General features: G+C 42.4%; 1 protein-coding gene and 1 long non-coding RNA gene across 2 annotated transcripts in view; one reads left to right on the plus strand and one right to left on the minus strand.

The window, feature by feature from the left end:
• Positions 1–19,924, plus strand: part of dcc (DCC netrin 1 receptor) — a 240,628-nt gene that overhangs the window by 83,992 nt on the left and 136,712 nt on the right. The window contains exons 4-5 of the mRNA XM_061060638.1: positions 4,473–4,623; positions 4,914–5,050. Of these exons, the coding sequence (XP_060916621.1) occupies positions 4,473–4,623; positions 4,914–5,050 (288 nt within the window). The remainder of the gene's footprint in view (positions 1–4,472; positions 4,624–4,913; positions 5,051–19,924) is intronic.
• LOC132991771 (uncharacterized) overlaps positions 1–19,924 on the minus strand; it is a 127,246-nt gene that overhangs the window by 80,144 nt on the left and 27,178 nt on the right. The window lies entirely within an intron of this gene.

A 19,924-nucleotide genomic window follows, 5' to 3' on the forward strand; every position in this document is an offset into this window, starting at 1 on the left:
TTTTAACCTTTTAGAAGTTTAGGACAAACTGAGAAAAATAATCCAAAGGCCTGAGTTCCTACTAGAATACCTCTCTTAAAGGGCCAGCACACCCTGTGACAATACAGTTATTAAAAGGTCAGAGTGTGGGGTTTAATCCCTCTCTAAAAGTCCCCCTTTTGCTCTCTTTAATCTGCATCTCTGTATGGAACAGATGGATGAAGCTTTAATGACTCTAACTCTGGAGATTCTGTCAACTTTGACTTCACAAAGTTTTTATCAGACGCGCTCAGAGGTCAGAAATGATCAGAGTGCACCGTCTCATTCCCACGTGTCGTCCCCTGATGTAACACTGACATTACTGTCTGAGTGACCTTTTGACCTCTGTTGTACTGAGTCGCTCAGATTAACGACACAAGTGGTGAGATGTGAAGCTGCTGTGCTCTCATAGATATGAAGGTGTTTACGATCAGAAAAATGCAACAACAAGGTCATGTAACTGGAGACTTAAAACATATAAACACAAAATCCTTAAAAGACTCCTCTGCATTATTCACTTACAAGTTAGAATATGAAAACTGAATGTGTGATACAATTATTACTCTTTGAAACACATTTAGTCTCCAAGTTCCAAAAACAGACAAAAAAATAATTTGGATTTCTACTTTGAATGCACTTGTTAATTAAATGCAATGAAAGGAAAAGTGCAAGAATGCACCGAGTAAATATTTGTAGTAACAGCAAAGTTTTCTGCAGATAATATTTGTTGTATTGTTTTTATAATGGTGCATCAGAAGCTATAAATGTGTCTTTAAAAACATCATGAATCATTGCAATGAATCTCAGCAATTTGTCAAGTTTTCTTTTCATTCTCTGATAATCAGATTACAACAATTCCACGGACCGGTTGTGTTAGACATAACACAGATTAAAAGTTCTGAATGCTCTGCTAAAAAAGGGAAGAGCAACCTTAAAGTTGTTGCTTCTAGAAGCAAAAACAAAAAAGTTAGTGGACAAAAACCCCTGGAGAGTTTGTACGGCTTCTCTCCAGCTCCACCATCTTCTCCAAATGGTCACTTCTGGCTCCACAAAACCAATATGGCGGGGGTCAAACGCAACCTGGAGGCTACACATACTCAGTTGAGAAACCGAGGTGTCCATTCTGAGTAAAATGAACTAAATCCACAAATGTGGGCGTGGCCCCTTGGTGCCGATTTTAGTTAATTCAGAGCACTGTGATTGGCTGATATGTTTGTGCATTTGGAAAGAAATCATAGATTTAGACATCATAGAAACTCAACATGCACAAGAACAGATTATTGTATGTGAACACAAAAATTAGACAGTTTACCTTTATTTTGAAATTTAAGGTACATAGTGCTGGAAAATCATAAATCATTTGTAATAAATAGGTTTCCCTGCAGATGTAGTCTGGATTCACTTACAAGGCTGTGTGTGTGTCTGTGCGTGACACAGTGTGTGTGTCACAGTGTGTGTGTGTGTGTCTTGGCTTCTCCTCCTCATTTCCATGCCAGAGGTGTCGTTGTGTCGTCTGAATTGCTGACATTCTCTTTTGGTCTGCGTGTCCATGAAAGCATTAAAGGAGTCACAGTGTCGTTCAGTGATTATTTCTATGATCCCTCGTCGCTCTTTACACTTTACACAGTCACAGTCAAGAAAAAGAGAAAAGACAAATCTGCTTCGTCTTCTTCTGTCTCCTCGTGTTCAGCGCTCAGATTTCTGCTGATGATCTGTTTTTTTGGTATGTTTTGTTACTGATGCGTGGGGTCATACAGCTTTATATGTTATCTATATTCATGTGTGTGTGCATGTGTGTATGTGTGTTTGTGTACATGTGGGTGTGTGTAATAATAACCAAATAATATGTAAAACAGTGATTTTTGAGTATAGATTCTCTGCCTTCAGACTGAGATATAAACTCTGTTTTCAACATTTTTTTATTATTTAATTTCCAGAAGATTTCATTCTGAAAGGGTGTGTGTGCGCGTGCTGGTGTGTGTGTGTGTGTGTGTGTGTGTGTGTGTGTGTGTGTGTGTGTGTGTGTGTGTGTGTGTGTGTCTGTGTGTCTGTGTGTCTGTGTGTACCCTGGAGCATGTTGATGTAACTTCCTGTCTCGGTGGAAGCCCTCGAGCCAACCTTAGGGTGAACACAACCTGACCCATTACAGGAGTGTGTGTGTGTGTGTGTGTGTGTGTGTGTGTGTGTGTGTGTGAGTGTGTGAGTGTGCCTGTGTGTGTTTCTTCTTAAGAGATGATGTGATTAAGAAAAGATTAGTGTCTCAAACATAAAGTTTTGAACTAAGTTAAACTTCTGGAAAGTCATGAGGGACTTTTGGGATTTGAGCAGCCAATCATCTCATCAGTGTGACGTCGTCATGTGACTTTTCTTCTCCACGTTATTTCACATCATTTTTAAGGACCCTTGTGAGTCTTTTCTGCCTTCTTCTTGTGTCCCTGGAGGAAATGCATAGATTAGAGCCGTAAAAATCCCATATCATGACACCCAGCTGTAAAGGATTTATTATGAACCTCAGAAGCAGAAGCTGACTTCAGCACCACGGACAGCGACCACGTCGGCTGCCCTCAAAAGGCTCAGTGCAACTTGTGTGTTAGCTAAAAAAGGATGGAAAACAACTTTTTTCTCTGGAACCAGAAAAAATGCATCGTCACATCGAGATCCAAGATTTTATTTTATTTTTTAACAGGCTTTCACCTGGTTTTGTCCACAGGACTTCTTATGATTTGAGTTAGTAACCATACCTGTCATCATCAGATGCTAAAGTATTCTGATCGTGTCTGTGAGGAAAATCGAGGCTTGATCCAAAAGGGAACTGGACTGGTAAAAGATCTTGGAAGACGTTTCATCTCTCGTCCTCTGAAAGGCTTCTTCAGTTCTAAACTATCTGGTGGAAATGTTAGCCTATGTTGATCATTTGCATGCTAATGATCAAGGATGACTCACATGAGAGTCATTACAGTAGTTGAGTTGTTGAACTAGTTTCACCTAAAGTCGTTAACAACTGCGGTGGTCGTTGGGTCATTGGGGCCACATGCTCAAAGGGGGGACTAAGGCTTCAGTTGTTTTGAGTGAGAATTCAGATCAGCATTGTAGGTTGGTGATGGATGAAGACTCAGACCACCACCTCGGTTAAGGGAGGGGTTTTCCATCTTAAAATAGACGACTTCTTTAACCCCTCCTTCATACCAATGGTCTTCCCCGACCAGGATGTGCACTTTGTCATCTTCAAATGAGAGTCCTTTATCCTTCAGATGTAAGTGGACTGCAGGAAACTCTCTACTCACTGTGAACCAATGGGAAGCAAGGACACATCGTGGGTCGAGTTAATAGTGCTCGAGTCGTTTGAACATAATCACTGATGGTGAAGAGTTGAGGCGACCCGCCTTCCACTACAGAGACAGACGCTCATTACGAGGGGAAAGATACACTTCACTGAATAATTGTTGTTTGCTTTGATGAAAGCGCTGTAAAGGCTAACTGTCACCGAGTGAAGGTTCTGCTTTGTTGTCACACTCGGGAAGCAAACGCTTTAAAGTAATTGCTTTTAATGACTCCTTTAGTGCGATTTGCCCTTTTTATCTGGTGACTTTGTAAAGAGTTAAAAGCTCTAATGCATTTTTTCACACCTCCATATTTAGTATCAAATTAAAGATAAAGTTGTGTTTTATTAAAAGAGAACACCCTCTAAATGTTCACATCTTTATTTTTTATAAATTGAGCTGTTTTTTTAGCATGTTGCTCGTTTCAGTCACACTTCTTGACCTGGAGCTGAGGTCAGTTTCTCCTGGGATTTCTGTGGTTAACTCTCTCTCCTTGGACATGGTTCGGTTTAAGCTTCGTGGTTAAAGCTTACAATCAAGCCGCGGTTCACAATACAAAGAAAGGAGATTGACTTTGATAAGAATGTCTGCCTGTCGGGATTAGCCTTCACACGATTAGAAAGAGAACAGAAAAAGACAGGACATAAAGCGCCTCATGCAGTCGCTGACAAATCATGGAAAAGTATTTATCTGCGCCGTGCAATTACATTTTTGACATGTTATCTTTGATTTTGCAACAGTGAAGGGACGACTCTCTCCTGTTTATACCTGGCACTGTGTTTGCAGCTCAGAGCAGAAATATGTCTCCCAGTTTGCGGTGGGAGGAAAGAGAGAAAGACTTTCCTGCACAGAGTCTTGACCTCAACTCAATCCGACACCTCTGTGATGAACAGGAACACCGGCTGTTAGTCGGACCTTATCACCTAGCCTCAGAGTTATACCTCACTTACCTCTCCGTGGCTGAATGGGAGATAATCCCTGCAGCAGGTTTTACATGTTTATGGGAGGACTGGAACCAGAGGAACACCGGCTTAATCCCAGTCTATTGTTTTATAATGAAACATTTAACTCACTTTTTTTAAGCGTATTTTTGGCTTTATTTCAATTTCTCTCTTGTTTTCTTTTCTCTCTCAGAGCCCGGTGTGAGCAGGACTCTGCAGTTCCTTCAGCGTCCATCCAGAGTGACGGTCCTCCAGGGAAGAGACGCCGTGCTGGAGTGTGCCGCGTCTGGGTACCCGACTCCGAGCATCCAGTGGAGGAGAGGAGAGGAGCTGATTCAGAGCTGGTCTGTATCATTAACAGTCTGTTTGAATGTCTTCTTATCTCAGAAATACCTCATATCATGAATTTCACACAACATGTGACCTTTAAGCTCTTATGCTGGAGGTGTGTTAAGTTGAACATCCTCAGTAAGATCTGCTGGGCTCAGATGAGGAAGTGAAGTCTGAGAAGGAAAAATAAAACGCTGGCTATGTTTGTCTTTTTGTGACATTCTTTAAAAATAGGAAAACTCTGGACTTTACCATTTTAATCTTCTCAGTATCAATTGTACGATATCTTTTCTTCTCCCTGCAGGAATAAGAAGTACTCTCTGCTGGCGGGCAGTAATCTGATCATCAGGAGCGTCACCGACGACGACTCGGGCAGTTACAGCTGTACAGCTTCCAACAAGAACCACAACATCACGGCACAGACGGAGCTCAGCGTGCTGGGTGAGTCAACACGATCATGTTTATGACCTTTCAACCTTTATTTTAAAGGTGAGTCAAGAAGGTGACTGAATTAAATGCAACAAGGTTCCACATCTGGACTCCAATCAGTACTTTTTAATGACATGGTCCACATCAAGCATGGCAGGGCTAGGGGGCGTTATAGCCCCGCCACAAATCTGTCTAGCCTGGGCTAAGCCCCCTCACTAATAAGCTCCCCCTCAGCACCGGGAGAAAAAGAATCCTGGCGCCGTCTCTGGTTCACATGTTGAGAACCTCGTCTACTCCTAGATTTTATGAGACGTTGCACGCGTATGGAACCGCCCACCTGGCGGGCATACCCTTAAAAACTGTTGGTGCTTTTGTAGACTTTTATTGTACAGCGGTGTAAGGAGAGGGATTCTCCTCTGAATATAACTAAACATCACTGAAGTGTTTGGTGTTACGTTTAAAAGAGTGACCATGTTCACTGATGCCTTTCAGACAAACAAGTGTCCTTACAAATGCCTCTTTGCTTAGTTTTTGTCTTGTCATATTGTCAAATATACTTAAAGATATGTCTTTAATGAAAAGCTAAACAACGAGGCATCGTTAGGACACTTTCTGTCTGACAACCATGGACACATTTGGCTGAAAGACACCAGTTAACATGGTCACTCTTTAAACGGTAACACCGGGAGGGACTTTGCCATTTCTAGCTATTGAAATAGTGTTCTGTGTGCTGTATGAGGGTCACAAGTATATAAGTATCTGTGTTTTACTTTGACTGTCAGGGGATGTAAACATGCAGCGTTTAGAGGAGATGGAGAATTAAAAAGTCTGTGCTGCAGTTCTTGTTTTTAAATGGAGGCTACTTTCCTTAGCTCTTATTGCCCTCCAGCCCGCCGCGCCCTTCACGTTACTGAGAGCTATGAATCAACTTTAACTCTAAAAGACTGAATATTAAGCTGTCGAAGAATTCACACACACACACACACACACACCTTCAGCACTTGTTGTTGTGTGGAAAATATAAAAAATGAATGTGTGTCACATCTCAAAGCTCCTGAGGGGAATAAAAAAAAAAAATCTCCTCACTGGAAACCGTTAACTGTCTGACATGCTCAAAAACAATAAAGGGAAATAGAATAAAAATCAAAACTGGTCTGTATTCCTGGGCTGACAGAAACGCTCCCGCCTGCTCACACTCACATCCACAATCAAATGCAGTCATGAAATATAAAACTGGAGGCGCATGTTTGCTTCAGGAGCTTTTCATAAATAAAATATGATTGTATTTATTGTCTGACTGCTCCTCGGCTGCTGCTGCTGAATTCACACACGGATGCTGCTTGTGTATTCAGGGGGATTCAGACACCTGAACAACAGCTGATTGCTTCCAAACCAAACCAGACAACACTGTAAAATCTATTTCCCCTCTTAGAATATTGTATTTCCATAACAAATAACAAGAATCCTGCAAATGTAAACACACAGTGATTATGTTAAGGGAAGTACTGACGTCCTATCAGGATGTTTTTCTGTATCGCATTATGCTGCTGCTTTTATGTTGCAAAAACGCATTAACCCCTCCACTAAATCCTGCTGCCGCCGCCGCTGTGATATACAGATCAGAATGTAAATGCAAAGACAGAATGGTGAGGTTTTGTGCTGACAATGCATGATTGAGATAGAATGACAATTCATCGTGATATAGACCCAGATACGCTGCAACAAGCCCACGGATATTCATGATTGCTTGTTTTTGTTAACCCTATGAAACCGTCTCTGATAGTCGTGTATCCGCTGTTTAAATTAACCTAAAAGAAAAAAAACATCAGCCTAACTTTCAGTCAACTTAACGACAGGCTGAGAGCTGGAGCTGAGGCGAGTTTTAAGCCTCTTGATGAACCGTTTCATCACGCCCACCTATCAATCATGTCAGCTACGCGGCTAATAGTGAATAACTCTTATCCAAAATTAAATCAAAACAGAGCAGTTTAAAAAAAAATCACCCCAGTACAATGTATGCCAGTGATGACAATAACTAATCAGACATATTTAGATTTTTTAACCAGGATGTAAGCATGTTAATTTCTGCTGTAAAAACGGCTTCTTTCAATGGGTGTGTATGTGACTTCTGGGGCTCTTGGAGCCAGCCTCTAGTGGACACCCGGTGAACTGCAGGATTTTGCATTTCAACATCGGCTTCATTTCTCAACATCTTGAGGGGTTTGCCGCTTGTTTTGAACATGGTGAAAACACACAGGCGGCAAACAGGAGGCACTAATTGGCCACAGCAGGAAGTTGTTTGATTCATTGACATGAAACTTTGACGGCTCTGGTTTGTGTTTTTAAAAATAACTCAGAGGAGAATTATGGCCGTCAATCACACAAAGAAATCTCTGGTGGAGTCTGGAAACAAATCCTGAATTTCTCCAAGGAGAGAACAGCTCGTACCAGTCCAAGACTCCTCTTTATTGACCGAAACCCTCTGGTAGTTCATGATTGGAGAGAAATCATGCAGACTCAGCATTTTATCATTAAAAGTCAATGGTATTGATTTAACACCATAAGCATTTAACGATCCACATCAACTTTTTTATAGTTCTAGGAAATGTTAGAACACAGAACTATTGTAGTTCCTAGAACCATTTTAAAAGGAACCTTAAAAGCTCTGGCTTCAGAGTCGGTACTCTCCAAGCACAAGAGGGACTTAAAGTACCCTAGGTGCACAGTGATTCGTCCATATGTCAGTGTAACGCAACACAAGAGCCAATCCAGTACCACCAAACACAATTTTTTAAATCCATTAGCAAATAACAGTAAATATACATGATGGTATATATTTTGCTCAGATAGTGACCATCGGCTGTTGTGGGTCACAATGAGTGGACTACATAGGGTACGATCACGCTCACTCATAAATCGGACACCACTACAAAATGGCGTCTTCACTTGTCGGGCACTGTAGTGAAGAGTGAGGGAGTTTGGACACCGCCTTAGGCAGGGAAAACATCATCTGAAGTTTTTATGTCCAAAATAAATCCAATGACTGGCATGAAGAAAAACTTTTGAAACAGTCAATACCGTCGCTGAAGGTCTCTTTCTTTGTAGGTCATATTGAGCCATTAGTGTTAACTTTAGATCGTTTGATGACCAGTTAAAAGTCGGTTCAATCTGCTCTGTTTAGGGTACAGATTCCTGCAGGGACAACATGGTACTAAAACGTTTTTGGAAAGCTCCATTATCCTGTCTGCACAAGCACAGAGTCCACACACTCTACACACTCTACTGTGGGGAAGCTCAGTCTGCATAAAGTCACACAACACAACCTTGTCACCGGCTGCACCTCGGGACCAGGCTAAGAGGTAATTCACTTACCACAGTCAGAACTGGGTCACTGGTCACATTACGCCTACAGGCTCTGGAGTTACATGAAAAAGTATGTAGTATGTTACAGTAACAGTGAATTAAAGTGTAACAAACAGGCCGGCATGAATCACAATTTAATCCAGTAAATCTAAAGTCTCTAAGGACACGTAAACAAATTATTTTGGTGCTATTTGTGTTTGCAGGGACTCAGCAGGAAGACCCATGCTGAACACTACACATTAAAATTATGTAAGGGTTCTTTTTCTGGAGTTGTGTAAGTTCAGAAGCCAGAGAGACAGCCAATTGAGTAACAGAGTGATGGGTTTAAAGGGGATGTCAGACTGGGTTTTATAACTTGATCAGAGCTCTTATTGTTACATCTTTTTGTTCTGTCTATAAAAAAGTTATTACTCTGATGGTACAAATGCGCTGCACGCCATCCATGTAGCTTATAATGATATCCAAAGTCAAAAAACCTGACTTCTGCTTTGCTACGCTTTTCTGCTGTCTGACTCTTGAGGCAAAGCTCGCTGCAGGAATCGAGGAGCATGAGCAGAACGCTTTGTCCACTTTAGGTCTGACTGAGGCGTATACATGAAAGAGTCAAAGGACCCCCAGTCACATTATGAAGGTGTGTTAGTCTGGCTTTGAGAATATGGACTTTTCAGTGAGTCTAACATGTTAACATACATCTTAAAAGTCAATAAGCCGGGTTTCTTTAGCAGAAGTTAAAGTGTTAATAACAGAAACAATGATCACTACTAGGGGCCCTCTTCTCTCTCTCCCTGATCTCCCTCCTCCCTCTACCTGCTGCACACCTCAGTGCAATTTGCACTCAGGGAGGAGGAGGGGTACTTATGGTGCACTCACACTATGCAATCGGTACCATGCCCAAGCACGCTTCACCCAAGTCCAGTTCGCTTGACACATGTCAGTGCTCAGATCTGTGCTCAAGCATGGTGCACTTCCTTGGCCCTGGCACGCTTGGAAGAGGTTCTGCTTCGGCACGGTCCAGTTCAGTTTAGTCGTGGAGCAGAGTGAGTTACCTCGCTGTTGACCCATTAGGTGGTTGGCATCTTTTGCTCTTTTTGGCCGGGGTCTCCAGTCCCTTTTGTTTCTTCGATTTTTTTATTAATCTTTGATTACTTTGTCATAATTAATTATAACAGTTGTTAAGGAAAGGTCATAATGTCCCGTAAAAGGGCATGACAAGTTAAAGTCAAAAATCTCCTTTTTGGGGCCTCTGGGCCACCGCAGATGTCAATCCTTAATTGATATACAGGACTTGAACACCGGGCTTATCACCAGACAATAGTTTTTTTGTTTTTTTCCCCTTTAATGAGTATTTTCTTCTGCGAGCGGAGAGTTGAAATCAAACAGAAGCAGCTGTTGTTTGTTCGGCTCTCGGGAGAAAATCTGCAAATTAACCTTCCAGTGTTTCCTCTCTCCCTCCAGCTGGGCCCTCCTCGCTCGCTCGTCCCCCGTCCTTTCATGTCTTTGTCTCAGCGTCCCCTCCGTGTCAGTCTCTCTGTTCACATCACATTCATATTCTGTTCACACTGCGCTCTCTACAGCCTGCAAACATCACATGATGTTTACCATAAACAGGCGGTGTGTGTGTGTGTGTTCAGTGTGACACGTTTGCTATCTGATCAGAGCGTTCTGTATTCTGACATGTTCGATTAATGCCACAGAGACGTGCCGACGCTCAGATAGTCAAAAGAAACATTAGAGAGTCTTAAAATCACAGAGGGAGTTTCTGGTAGGACGAAACCTGGATCGCTCTGAGGGAGGGCTCGGGAAGGGAGGGTCCTGGAGTTCTAATTTAATAGAAGAAAACTGAGATAAAAAGTAAAAAGCTTCTCAGCATGTGTGGAAACTCTGACCTGCTCCCTGACTTAAAGATAAATAAAAGCTAAAACCTAACCCCCCCATGAGATATATCCACAGGATTACAAGATCAGAACTTCATAACAAAAACTGAGATTTATTTTCGCGAGTCTTTTATTAAAACCTTCATTTTATTAAAAGGAATACAATGAATTGAGTCAAAGCATCTGAAAAAGTACAGATTTTGAAGTGGAGCTCCCCAGAGTAAGTTATTTTTTTAAACCGCCTACTAGAATAGAAGTACGTCCTGATTTGGCAAAAATGCAGTATGCAGTATGTGAACAAATGAGAGATCTGCAGTATGCCAAAAATACCTGGATGTGGACTGATTAGGTAAAAATCTACATATCTATATTAGGATTTAGTAGTGCTTTAGTACTTGAAATTGGTCTTGTCTCTCAAGGCCGGTCTTGAGACACAAGATGATGATTTTTCAGTGGTATTTATGGTCTTGGACTTGACTCGGTCTCGATCCCTAAATGTCTCAGTCTTGTCTCAGTCTCGGAGCGCTCTGGTCTCGGGTAAGTCTTGGTCTCGGTTAGTGCGGTCTTCACTACAACACTAGTGTGTAACATTAAACTGGAGATGCAAATAACCACAACCTGAACTCAAACTGTATCTAACACTGCACACATGCCTCTTTTAAAAACACTCTTAGAGGCACTTGGTTAACTTCCAGTCAGCATGTGGCTTCAGTTTATAAGAAAGGAAAGATGATTCATGTCTGGAAGTAAGAAAAGAGTAAATTAAGAACGATCAGAGGAAAGAAGGCAGAGAAAACACAGACAACAGTAAAACCTAAATATGACGCTGGCGTTAAGTGGAGACGACCCTTTTGAGTAATGTCAGCATTTTTCATAAACACATGCAAGCTCATGCTTTTCCATTTTTCCACACTTCATTTATTTCAATCTGTTTTCTGTCATTCATTCCTTCCCATTAAACACTCGTAGATAAAAAGACATTTCAGGGCTGGAGCAAACGTGGATTTAAACGGAGAGTTTTCTTATCATGGTGAGCCTGCAGCTATCTGTGAATCCACTCTGGATTTATTTATTTATCCCTCCATCTGTCTGCCTTTTATCTCCCGCTGCCTCATCTGCAAAAATTAATAGTTTTGATAAGTTGAAGAGTTTACTCACACGGTGCATTTACACTCTTCTTCTGCATATTAATGGAGTTTTGGTTATGGAGAAAAACGAGGCGGTATACAAGCTCACAGGAAATGTTTGAGTGAGACTCCTCATGTCACCCTGCTGCTCAGAGCTGCTCCTATATATTTATACGGGCTTCCATTTGAATGTAAACACTGTTAAAGGATCTTAGGACTTAAAGGTCCAATCAGTGAGATGTGTAGTGACTGAGATGATAAAGTGATCTTACTATGTGATCAGACATTAAGGAAACATGTTATGTTGAAGTGCTGGCTTCTCTGACAACAATGCAGCAGCCAGTATGTCCTCCTTCTAACTTTAGATTCTGGTCCTGAATGATCTGGATTTGTTTGGACCAGAGAAGGTAGGCGGTTTTAAGGTGACCCCCACACGGCCGTTTTGGACACCCCTCGGTTTGCCAGATATGAGAGCAGTTATCAGGTCAAACCAGCAGGTGTTGCAGTGATGGAAGCGGGCAAGAGAAGTGGTTCAGATAGAAGTGATTGTACCCGACCTAAAAAGCCTCTGCATGTTTCTAATAAGCTATCTGCAATGTTTTGAATTTACACTTGACATTTTCATTAATTCTGTATAAATTTCACATTTTATATAAACCACGGACTCAGTTTTCTCTGCACTACATTCTGAAGGATTTTGGAATAATGCTCTGGGATTTTATTTCCTTTGAAATGCTTCATTTTTCATGCTGAGGCCAAAGATTTGCAGGAAGAGTTCAAAATGATTATCAGTGTTTATGTTGGATGTAAAACTGATGAACTTGAAAATGATAGAACATTCAGACATTTCTTTTTTAAAGTTGCCAATGGTGGGCAGTTTCCCTCCTCAGGTCTGAATCTTCCATTTCGATTAAACCAATAAAAGAAGAAATATGTTGTGCTAATATGCCCCATTACACTCTGTTTTTCCAATCGGAGGCAGTTAGATGCTGATGGATGTCCTCGGTGTGCTGATGTATGGAGATGTGTGTGTTCTGACTCCACAGGGCAGTGACCATGATTAGATGATTAGGATAACGAATGTGTGTGTTGTTTCTCATAATAATGAGTGCAGCCCGGCTCATTAGCTGCTTCCTGTTAGCGGCTTAATGAAAGCAGCGAGGAACAGAGCGGGAGCTGCAGCTATCACTCATATTCAGTGTGCTGCTGTCGGCGACGCCGCTGGTGTTAACGCTGGATGCTAATGGAAAGAAAAGACTTCAATGTACCCGTGCGAGGGTTGAGCCCAAACAGCTGATTATAAGTGACCACCTGCTGATGGACAGCTACTGTATAGAGCTGCGACAGTCTTACTGTGATATAAAAGTGTTAATAAGCCTCTTTCACATGAACTCCTGACATTATCTCAACAAAACAGGAATATGTTTCCCCTCACACATTCACCTCACAGCATGAGATCGTCATTGTTTGGTTCCTCTAACGCCTCAAAATACTCAGTTTGGTTTAGGTGAGGGAGTTGATTGGGTCGAGCTTACAGGACGAGGAGGAGGAGGAGGGGGAGGAGTGTGACTATGTCGACTCCACAACATCAACACATAAGCCATCATACAGACTTCTGAGGCGGGTAGTGACGAGTGTAAAGCAGAGACTCTCCGCTCAATGTGAACAATGTCATAGCCCCGCCCACTCGCTCACCATGACTGCTGCAGACTCTTACCCGCTGCATTCACACTTTGGCTCACCTCGACTTCACACACAGCACGTTTAATCACAGTTACTAAAAGTTGATTTATTGTGTCAGTCTGACTAAAACTAGACTTTTAAAATGCATGTTTACATGTTAAACAGCGCAGTCATTTTTAACTAACACACCTAGATAATGCAGTTGGTGGTCGATTTATGTGATTGTATGTATACTCAGTGTCAAAGTGGCATGATCTAATTTTCCATGCGAGGCTTTGACCCAGAGGTCGAACAGCGTAAACGTAGAGCATAGCAGAAGTCATGTTGACGTCTCTTCAGTAAGCTGTATGGATAGCGTGCATCTCATTTTAAAGAGTCGAGTAAGTATGATATGTACAGAGCTGTAAAGTCGTCCAAGTTTTCCCCGTTCACAGTTGGCCTCTTGATCAACTGGAAGAAGGTCCAATTGTAACTAGCCGAAAGGTGACATAATGCCTCCTACTGTAGCCGGATGGCCCTACCTCGGTCTATAAATGGATTCTCCCTTGGTGAATATTAAGCTGTAACAGTACCTTGACTTTACTCCAGTTTGAATTGACATAACATTTACAGGGTGCATTATGAAATCTTTGGAATATAATCAGCTCTGAAATACTGGAAGAAAATATTTTCTACTATGTCTTAAACCCCTTCACACAATCCACATGAGTCATTAATCAAGTGAGATCTCATATGTAAGAAGGGATGAGATGGATAGATGTCATTTAGAGTTTTAAAGGTGTCTTCTTTAGCTTTAGGCCGAACTAAGAGGGATAGAAAACATGATCTTTTAGTTCTTGTCTCTTCAGCAGCAGGATCTCGCAGGTCATATTTTCTTCTTATTTGATCAGGGTAATATTGTAGCTAAATTTAAATGGCTAACCGCTAGGCTACTTGAGTCTCGGTAATGTTGTAGTACTTGTGACATGTCTCTCATCAATTCACAATACCATGGAGTCGCTGCAGAATATAGAGTTGAATGTTGACGCTGTAACCTGCCTGAGTTCATTGTGCAGAAACATCTGAAAAGACTCTTCACATGTTCGTGTTTAAGAGGAGAGTGGCTTGTTGTTTAATGAAGCATTGCTAATGCATCTTAAAACATACTCTCCCATTCACGACTAAATCCCCTAACACGGATGCACGCACACACACACACACACACACACACACACACACACACACACACACACACACACACACACACACACACACATACACACACACACACACACACACACACGCACACTCTCTGTGACTAATTCAAAGCTTTAAAACACAGTTTGGTTTAGTCTCTGTGGTCTGCTGTGATTGTCTGTCGCTCTCCGCTGTGGAATCATAAAGTCTCTCTCTAGGAAAGAAGACACACACACACACACACACACACACACACGCTCAGACACACTTTCCTCGCCGCAGCCCGCGGGGTTCCTCTCCTGATTAATTACAGGCTCTGTGAATTACTGTGGGTGTTTCAGAAAACATTTAACAAGCTGCCAAACTCCCCCGCTGAGCCACCGGCCGGCCTGCCGCCGCTCGCCTGAAAAAAGACTGAAAGACATGAAAGAGAGAGAGGGAGAGCGAGGGGGCAGGGTCACAGAGTCCCCACAGAGAGAGGCCAGTCTTCACTAATACACAGGGAGGATTTAAGTCTGCCAATATGTCCGTCAGTCCAGCCAAGTCTGAGGCGTTTTAAGCCAATCTGAATCAACAAACAGCCAAAAAGCTCAACGCTGCAGTTAGAAAAACGCCGTCCCTGAAACTGTTCTTATAACGAGAATAACTTTAATTTAATTTAAAGGTGTCATGGGGAGCTGAAGGCGATGAGGAAACTGAAATCTCTCAAGGCTGATAAATAATTAATGAATGAAACAGTAAGTGAGGTGTCCTGAAATAGTGTGAAAGTCTCGTGTTAGCTTCATCAAACACAAAATAGCATTTAGCATCCTTTCTTCTTTTGTTGTTCTTTCCTCCCTTCCTCCACTCATCCGTCCATCCCTACAAATCTTCATCCTTAAGTAGGTTTATGTTTTTAAAAATAAGCTTTTAATTTGATTTGATTAAATGCAACTCTCTGGTGCCTGTGGGGGGAAATCTGAGTCACAGCTCGATCCTTTTGAAGTGACTTTGGCCTCAATTTAACTTTGAAACACATTTCACTGTTTCTCTGTTATTAAGCAGAGAGAGAGAGAGAGAGATGACTGGGAAAGAGGAGATGGGGTTATAATATTGAATCAGGTACATTTGACTCTAGATGTTATTGAGAACATACCTGTTCCTCCACTATACCCTGTACTCCTCCTGCAGGCTTATTTAAAATGTCTGCATGGAATATAGCAGTTTCACACTTGCAGAAAACTCCTGATCTTTCCCGGAGGAGCTACATGTGTGAACGCAAACAGCCATATTTTTCGCTCAGACTTCACCCTTTCTCCTGACAGTCCTCTAGTACTTTTTCCGCAGCAAGTCCGAGAGAGCTGATGTGAGAACACAGCAGGATATTCACCGGAGAATTCACCTCGAGCCAATAGGAGGGGGAGTGATGTTTATATACTGTTACTGCCACACGGTGTATAGAGTGTCTGCAAGCGACCCCTATGATCTCTGTGAACGTTATTAAACGGCTGCATTATGTTGTTCTCCAGTTTGTTCTTCTCCACTCTTTAGTCCATATTGTGATTCTGTTGGACTACACGTAGCATTGATATAAAGACAAATATTCTCATTATAACGTCATGTAGCGGACTCTGTTGCTTCATCCGCTACTTCCAAGTTGTTTTTTTACATCACGTCTTACCTCAGGAGACCCCCCGCCCCCCCTCCTGTCTGACAGGGATAGTCTCCCTGCTGTGAGGAGCATATGTGAACAACCAGGTCAGGAGAATCTCCGGAGCTCCTGAAATGATCTAGATATCTTCAAGAGTGCATAAGTGAATACGGCTCTAGAGGACTTTTCACCCAGCGTGCCATGTGTTTATTTACTTTAAGAGAGTCTTTCCTGTCAGTCAAAGAGAGGAGCTTTGATTTGATTCTTTAGCGACTTTGAAGCTTTGCTCCTGGTGTTTATGAAGTGAGATTTGCTCTGAAATGTTTGTTCAACTCTTGATTTCATGTTTCATCATACTTTAAAGAAAACAAAGATGTGTTGATGCTTGGCCATCAAACAAAAGTAACACAATTTGACTGCAGATGCATGATCAATATGTGACCTGGGAATTAAACTCACCCCCATAATCACTCTTCTAACACCTGGCACGCAGACCATTTACAATCAATACATCACATCAATCTCTTCTTCTCCCCGTCGGTCTTTTCCTTCCTCAATTTATTCACCAATCTGGATGAGAATCAGGACAAAGTTTAGACAAATCAACAACAATAAAACACACAATAAACATTCACAATTTTAGAGTAAAACCCTCCTCATCAGAACACGTTGGAGTGGTAGTTCAGATTCTCTCTCTCTCTGAGAGTTGTAAGTGCTTCGATAACTGAGCAGAAAATGTTTCCCATCACAGTTGATAACTTTCATTCATAACAACGTAGAAAGTAACAATCTTCCAAACGTCTTTCACCGTTAATCCCGCAACGTCTTGCTCCCGGCAGCCGTCTTTTCTTCATCATCTTTTGTATCTTAATCCCACGTCATCCCTCTCTCTTAATGAAAGCCACGTCTTTATGAACCGTCCGGTGGCGCCGCAGATTAAAGCGCCGCCCGCTCTTCTGTCACGTATGTTCAGACCGTTTTAATCTGCCCGGTCTGTCCACTGTGCTGCGGCTGCTCATTTCTTTCTGCCTGATCGCAGGTTTTTTAATGCGGCTGCTGATTCCCTGCCGACGAATCAAATCAACTTGCCCTGCCTTTGTCTCTTAAGCTTTGTAATCCAGGATTTGAACTCAATCAAGTCACAGAGGGGACAAAAAAAGAGGACTTAACGTGTACTTTTAATGTGACCTGACCCCGACAACACTGACCCGCTCGCGGTTTCACTCGTCATCCTCTCTGCTGGAGCTTAGAGTCAACAGCTGACTATCAAACATCGCCCACCTTGTGTGACCTTGTGCTCTAAACGTCTCAACTCAGTCATGACATGAAAGTATAAGACATGAAAGTGAAAAAGCTCGAGGTGAAGACTTTCAGAACATCTGCTCGGTTTAGAACATCTGTTATCGCTGCAGATTGTTTGGATGTTTGTGATGAATCTTGGGATATCCCCGGTCCCTCATGCCGCTCAGGTCGCACTCCGTATCGTTGTGATCTCCGTCTTTAATCCCTCCATCTGTGTGTCCTTTTGTTTTGGAGAGCTATTATGTAAAACAGCGCTGACTGCCAGCTGGAGGTGATTTCAGATTTGGAGGTTAATCTACAGTTTTTTTTCTCACTTTAAACTTCTTGCCTCAGGCTGCAGCTTGCTCTTTAACCGCACTCTCCTCACTCTCTCGCCTGTTTGTCTGCAGGGATTACCTTCACACCGGCCCCTCACCTGTTTGTCCTTACAGACAGCTCCAGCTGGGGGACGGACAGGTGAGGTGCGCCTCTGGTGTCTCAGTCTATCAGCAGGAGGAACACGGTGCTGATCTGACAGGATCCGAGTTAGCTCTGTAGGTCAGCGAGGATGACAATGAGCTAATTAGACGCCATTCATATCTGCTGTGTCATCCTGCAGATCTGCAGCCGAGGAGAAATCCCAAACACCCAGCTGTCCTCGATTTCTCGAGTTCAGCCTGGAGAAAACAATAAGAGGAGTTTTTTGTCAGCATTAAAAAATGGCAGAAGCGATCAGCTGGTGCAGCTGCAGTATTGACATCCTGCCCAGTCTGCTAACCGAACTCAAGATTTACTGATCAAACGCCAAAGATCTATCAGGTGTGTTCAGTCCACATCGGGACAGATTCTTGTGGTGGTTTGAAGCAGACACTCGTTGAATGATTCTTGTGTTAGTGCTCGTTATGTTTCCTCTCATGTTTCTCCTCTACTCTGATAACCTGGTGCACACAGCGCTGCAGGAGCCCCATTCGTCAACTGAGCTGTCAATCATCACCCTTTTTTCGTAGCATTAAATAATGAAATAAAGAAAGCTAAATTTATCTGAAAAATCAACACATGGACATAAATCAGCATTAGAATGACTAACTATGGAGACAGAAACTGTGTTTTAAATATTTTATTTTAAGAGATTTTTTTCATTTCGACCCATGTTTGATGTGTTAACATGGAGGAGGCGGAGCTTATAAGCTACAACCAGTGAGTAGGGGACGCTCTAAATGTTTTGGCTTCACTTTTGGGCAGCTGTCCTGACATCCTTTTTTTTAGACAGTCTATGGTAACTTCTCTCTAAAACTTAAAATCAAGACATGCATCGTTCAAAGATATAATAATTGAGATACTGGTTATTTAAGATCAACATCAATTCATTTCTTCTCATCACATTCTGTTGTTTTCTTTATCTGTGTGTTTGAGAGTTTCCGCCACACATCTGTCCCTGTCGTCTTCCAAATATTGATCTGCAGATTGATTAAAATTCAGATCATTTTTCTAGCGCTGCCTCTTGTAAATGAATGTTCATGTAAAAAGAGCAGCTGGCTGTAAACAGTAGTGTGCCTCCTGTAATGAGGTGTTTGTTGGTGCTGAGGCAAATCTCTGCGCTCTCAGACAGGAGAGGAGCCTCAGTTTGAGAGAAAATAATTACTTTTCAGTGTCACTTTTGGTAGGAAAACAAATACTTTTTCATTGACAAGGACAAATAGAGGTTTCTGGTTTTCTCCAGCTGCATAACACTGAATAAATTGCTTCTATAAACTCTCAACAGACTCTGAATAAAAAAACAATCTTACTTTTTCAGCTGTTGAATGTCTCTGGAAACGTCTAATTTACGACCAGTTACAGCAGTCCACTGTGGGCGGGGAAGATATCGGTGCATCTCTGATTATATCCTTCTCTACTCAGCTACTTTTAGACGCACAGTACGTAAATTCCACCACCAGGGGGCTCTCAATCACAACAATAACGGAAGATGATGTCGAGGCTGGCGGGGAATCATGGGAGTGATCCTCCTTCACTAATGATCGTGAAGAGATCGTTGCTTTCTGTTTCAGGAAGAATGATGTCTTAAGGCCCTGACACACCGAGTAGAAATCATCGGCCGTTGCTCCTAGTTGGATTGTCAGTGAACAATCGTTGCCCTAGTTTTTGCGGTGTGTCCGGCTCCGTCGCTACCCGTCTGCCTTTTTTTGGCCGATTCGACATGTGGAATCGGCGGTTGGTGAGAGGGAGAACTCTGATTGGCTGTTGGGAGGTTTCATTTCTCTCCAGCTCTCGACTCAGGTTCAGGAAAGCCCCTTGAGCATGCTGCTGTAGTATCCATGCTTTCACCCATTAGTGTGGTTTCTCCTTATTTGTCTCCTCCGCCTCTTCTTTTCTTTTTCCACTAAAAGACCAAGAGCTGACAACGCCAGTGCCATTTTCTACTTTTTATCAGACATTATTCTCCATTAGTAGGTTACCTATAATACGTGTGGTGACCGACAGCGGTGTGAAAATGGTCTTCTCGTATCATAACAACGGACTACCGCCCCCTGCTGGCATGGAGAGTTATTTCCTCTCGCAGAACGTACGTGGTGGTTGGCCGTCGGCTGTAGTCTTTGTGGTGTGTTCAAGTGCAACTTTTTGGCCAAGACGTGAGGCGACGCCACAGGTGGCCTTCGTTGTCACTAGTTCTTTGCCGTCTGCTTGGTGTGTCAGGGCATTTAAAGTATTTGTTTCAGTACAATTTGAACAGGATTAAGCAAACAATGCTTTC

This window comes from Labrus mixtus, chromosome 17 (assembly GCF_963584025.1).
Source record: "Labrus mixtus chromosome 17, fLabMix1.1, whole genome shotgun sequence".
Lineage (NCBI taxonomy): Eukaryota > Metazoa > Chordata > Actinopteri > Labriformes > Labridae > Labrus > Labrus mixtus.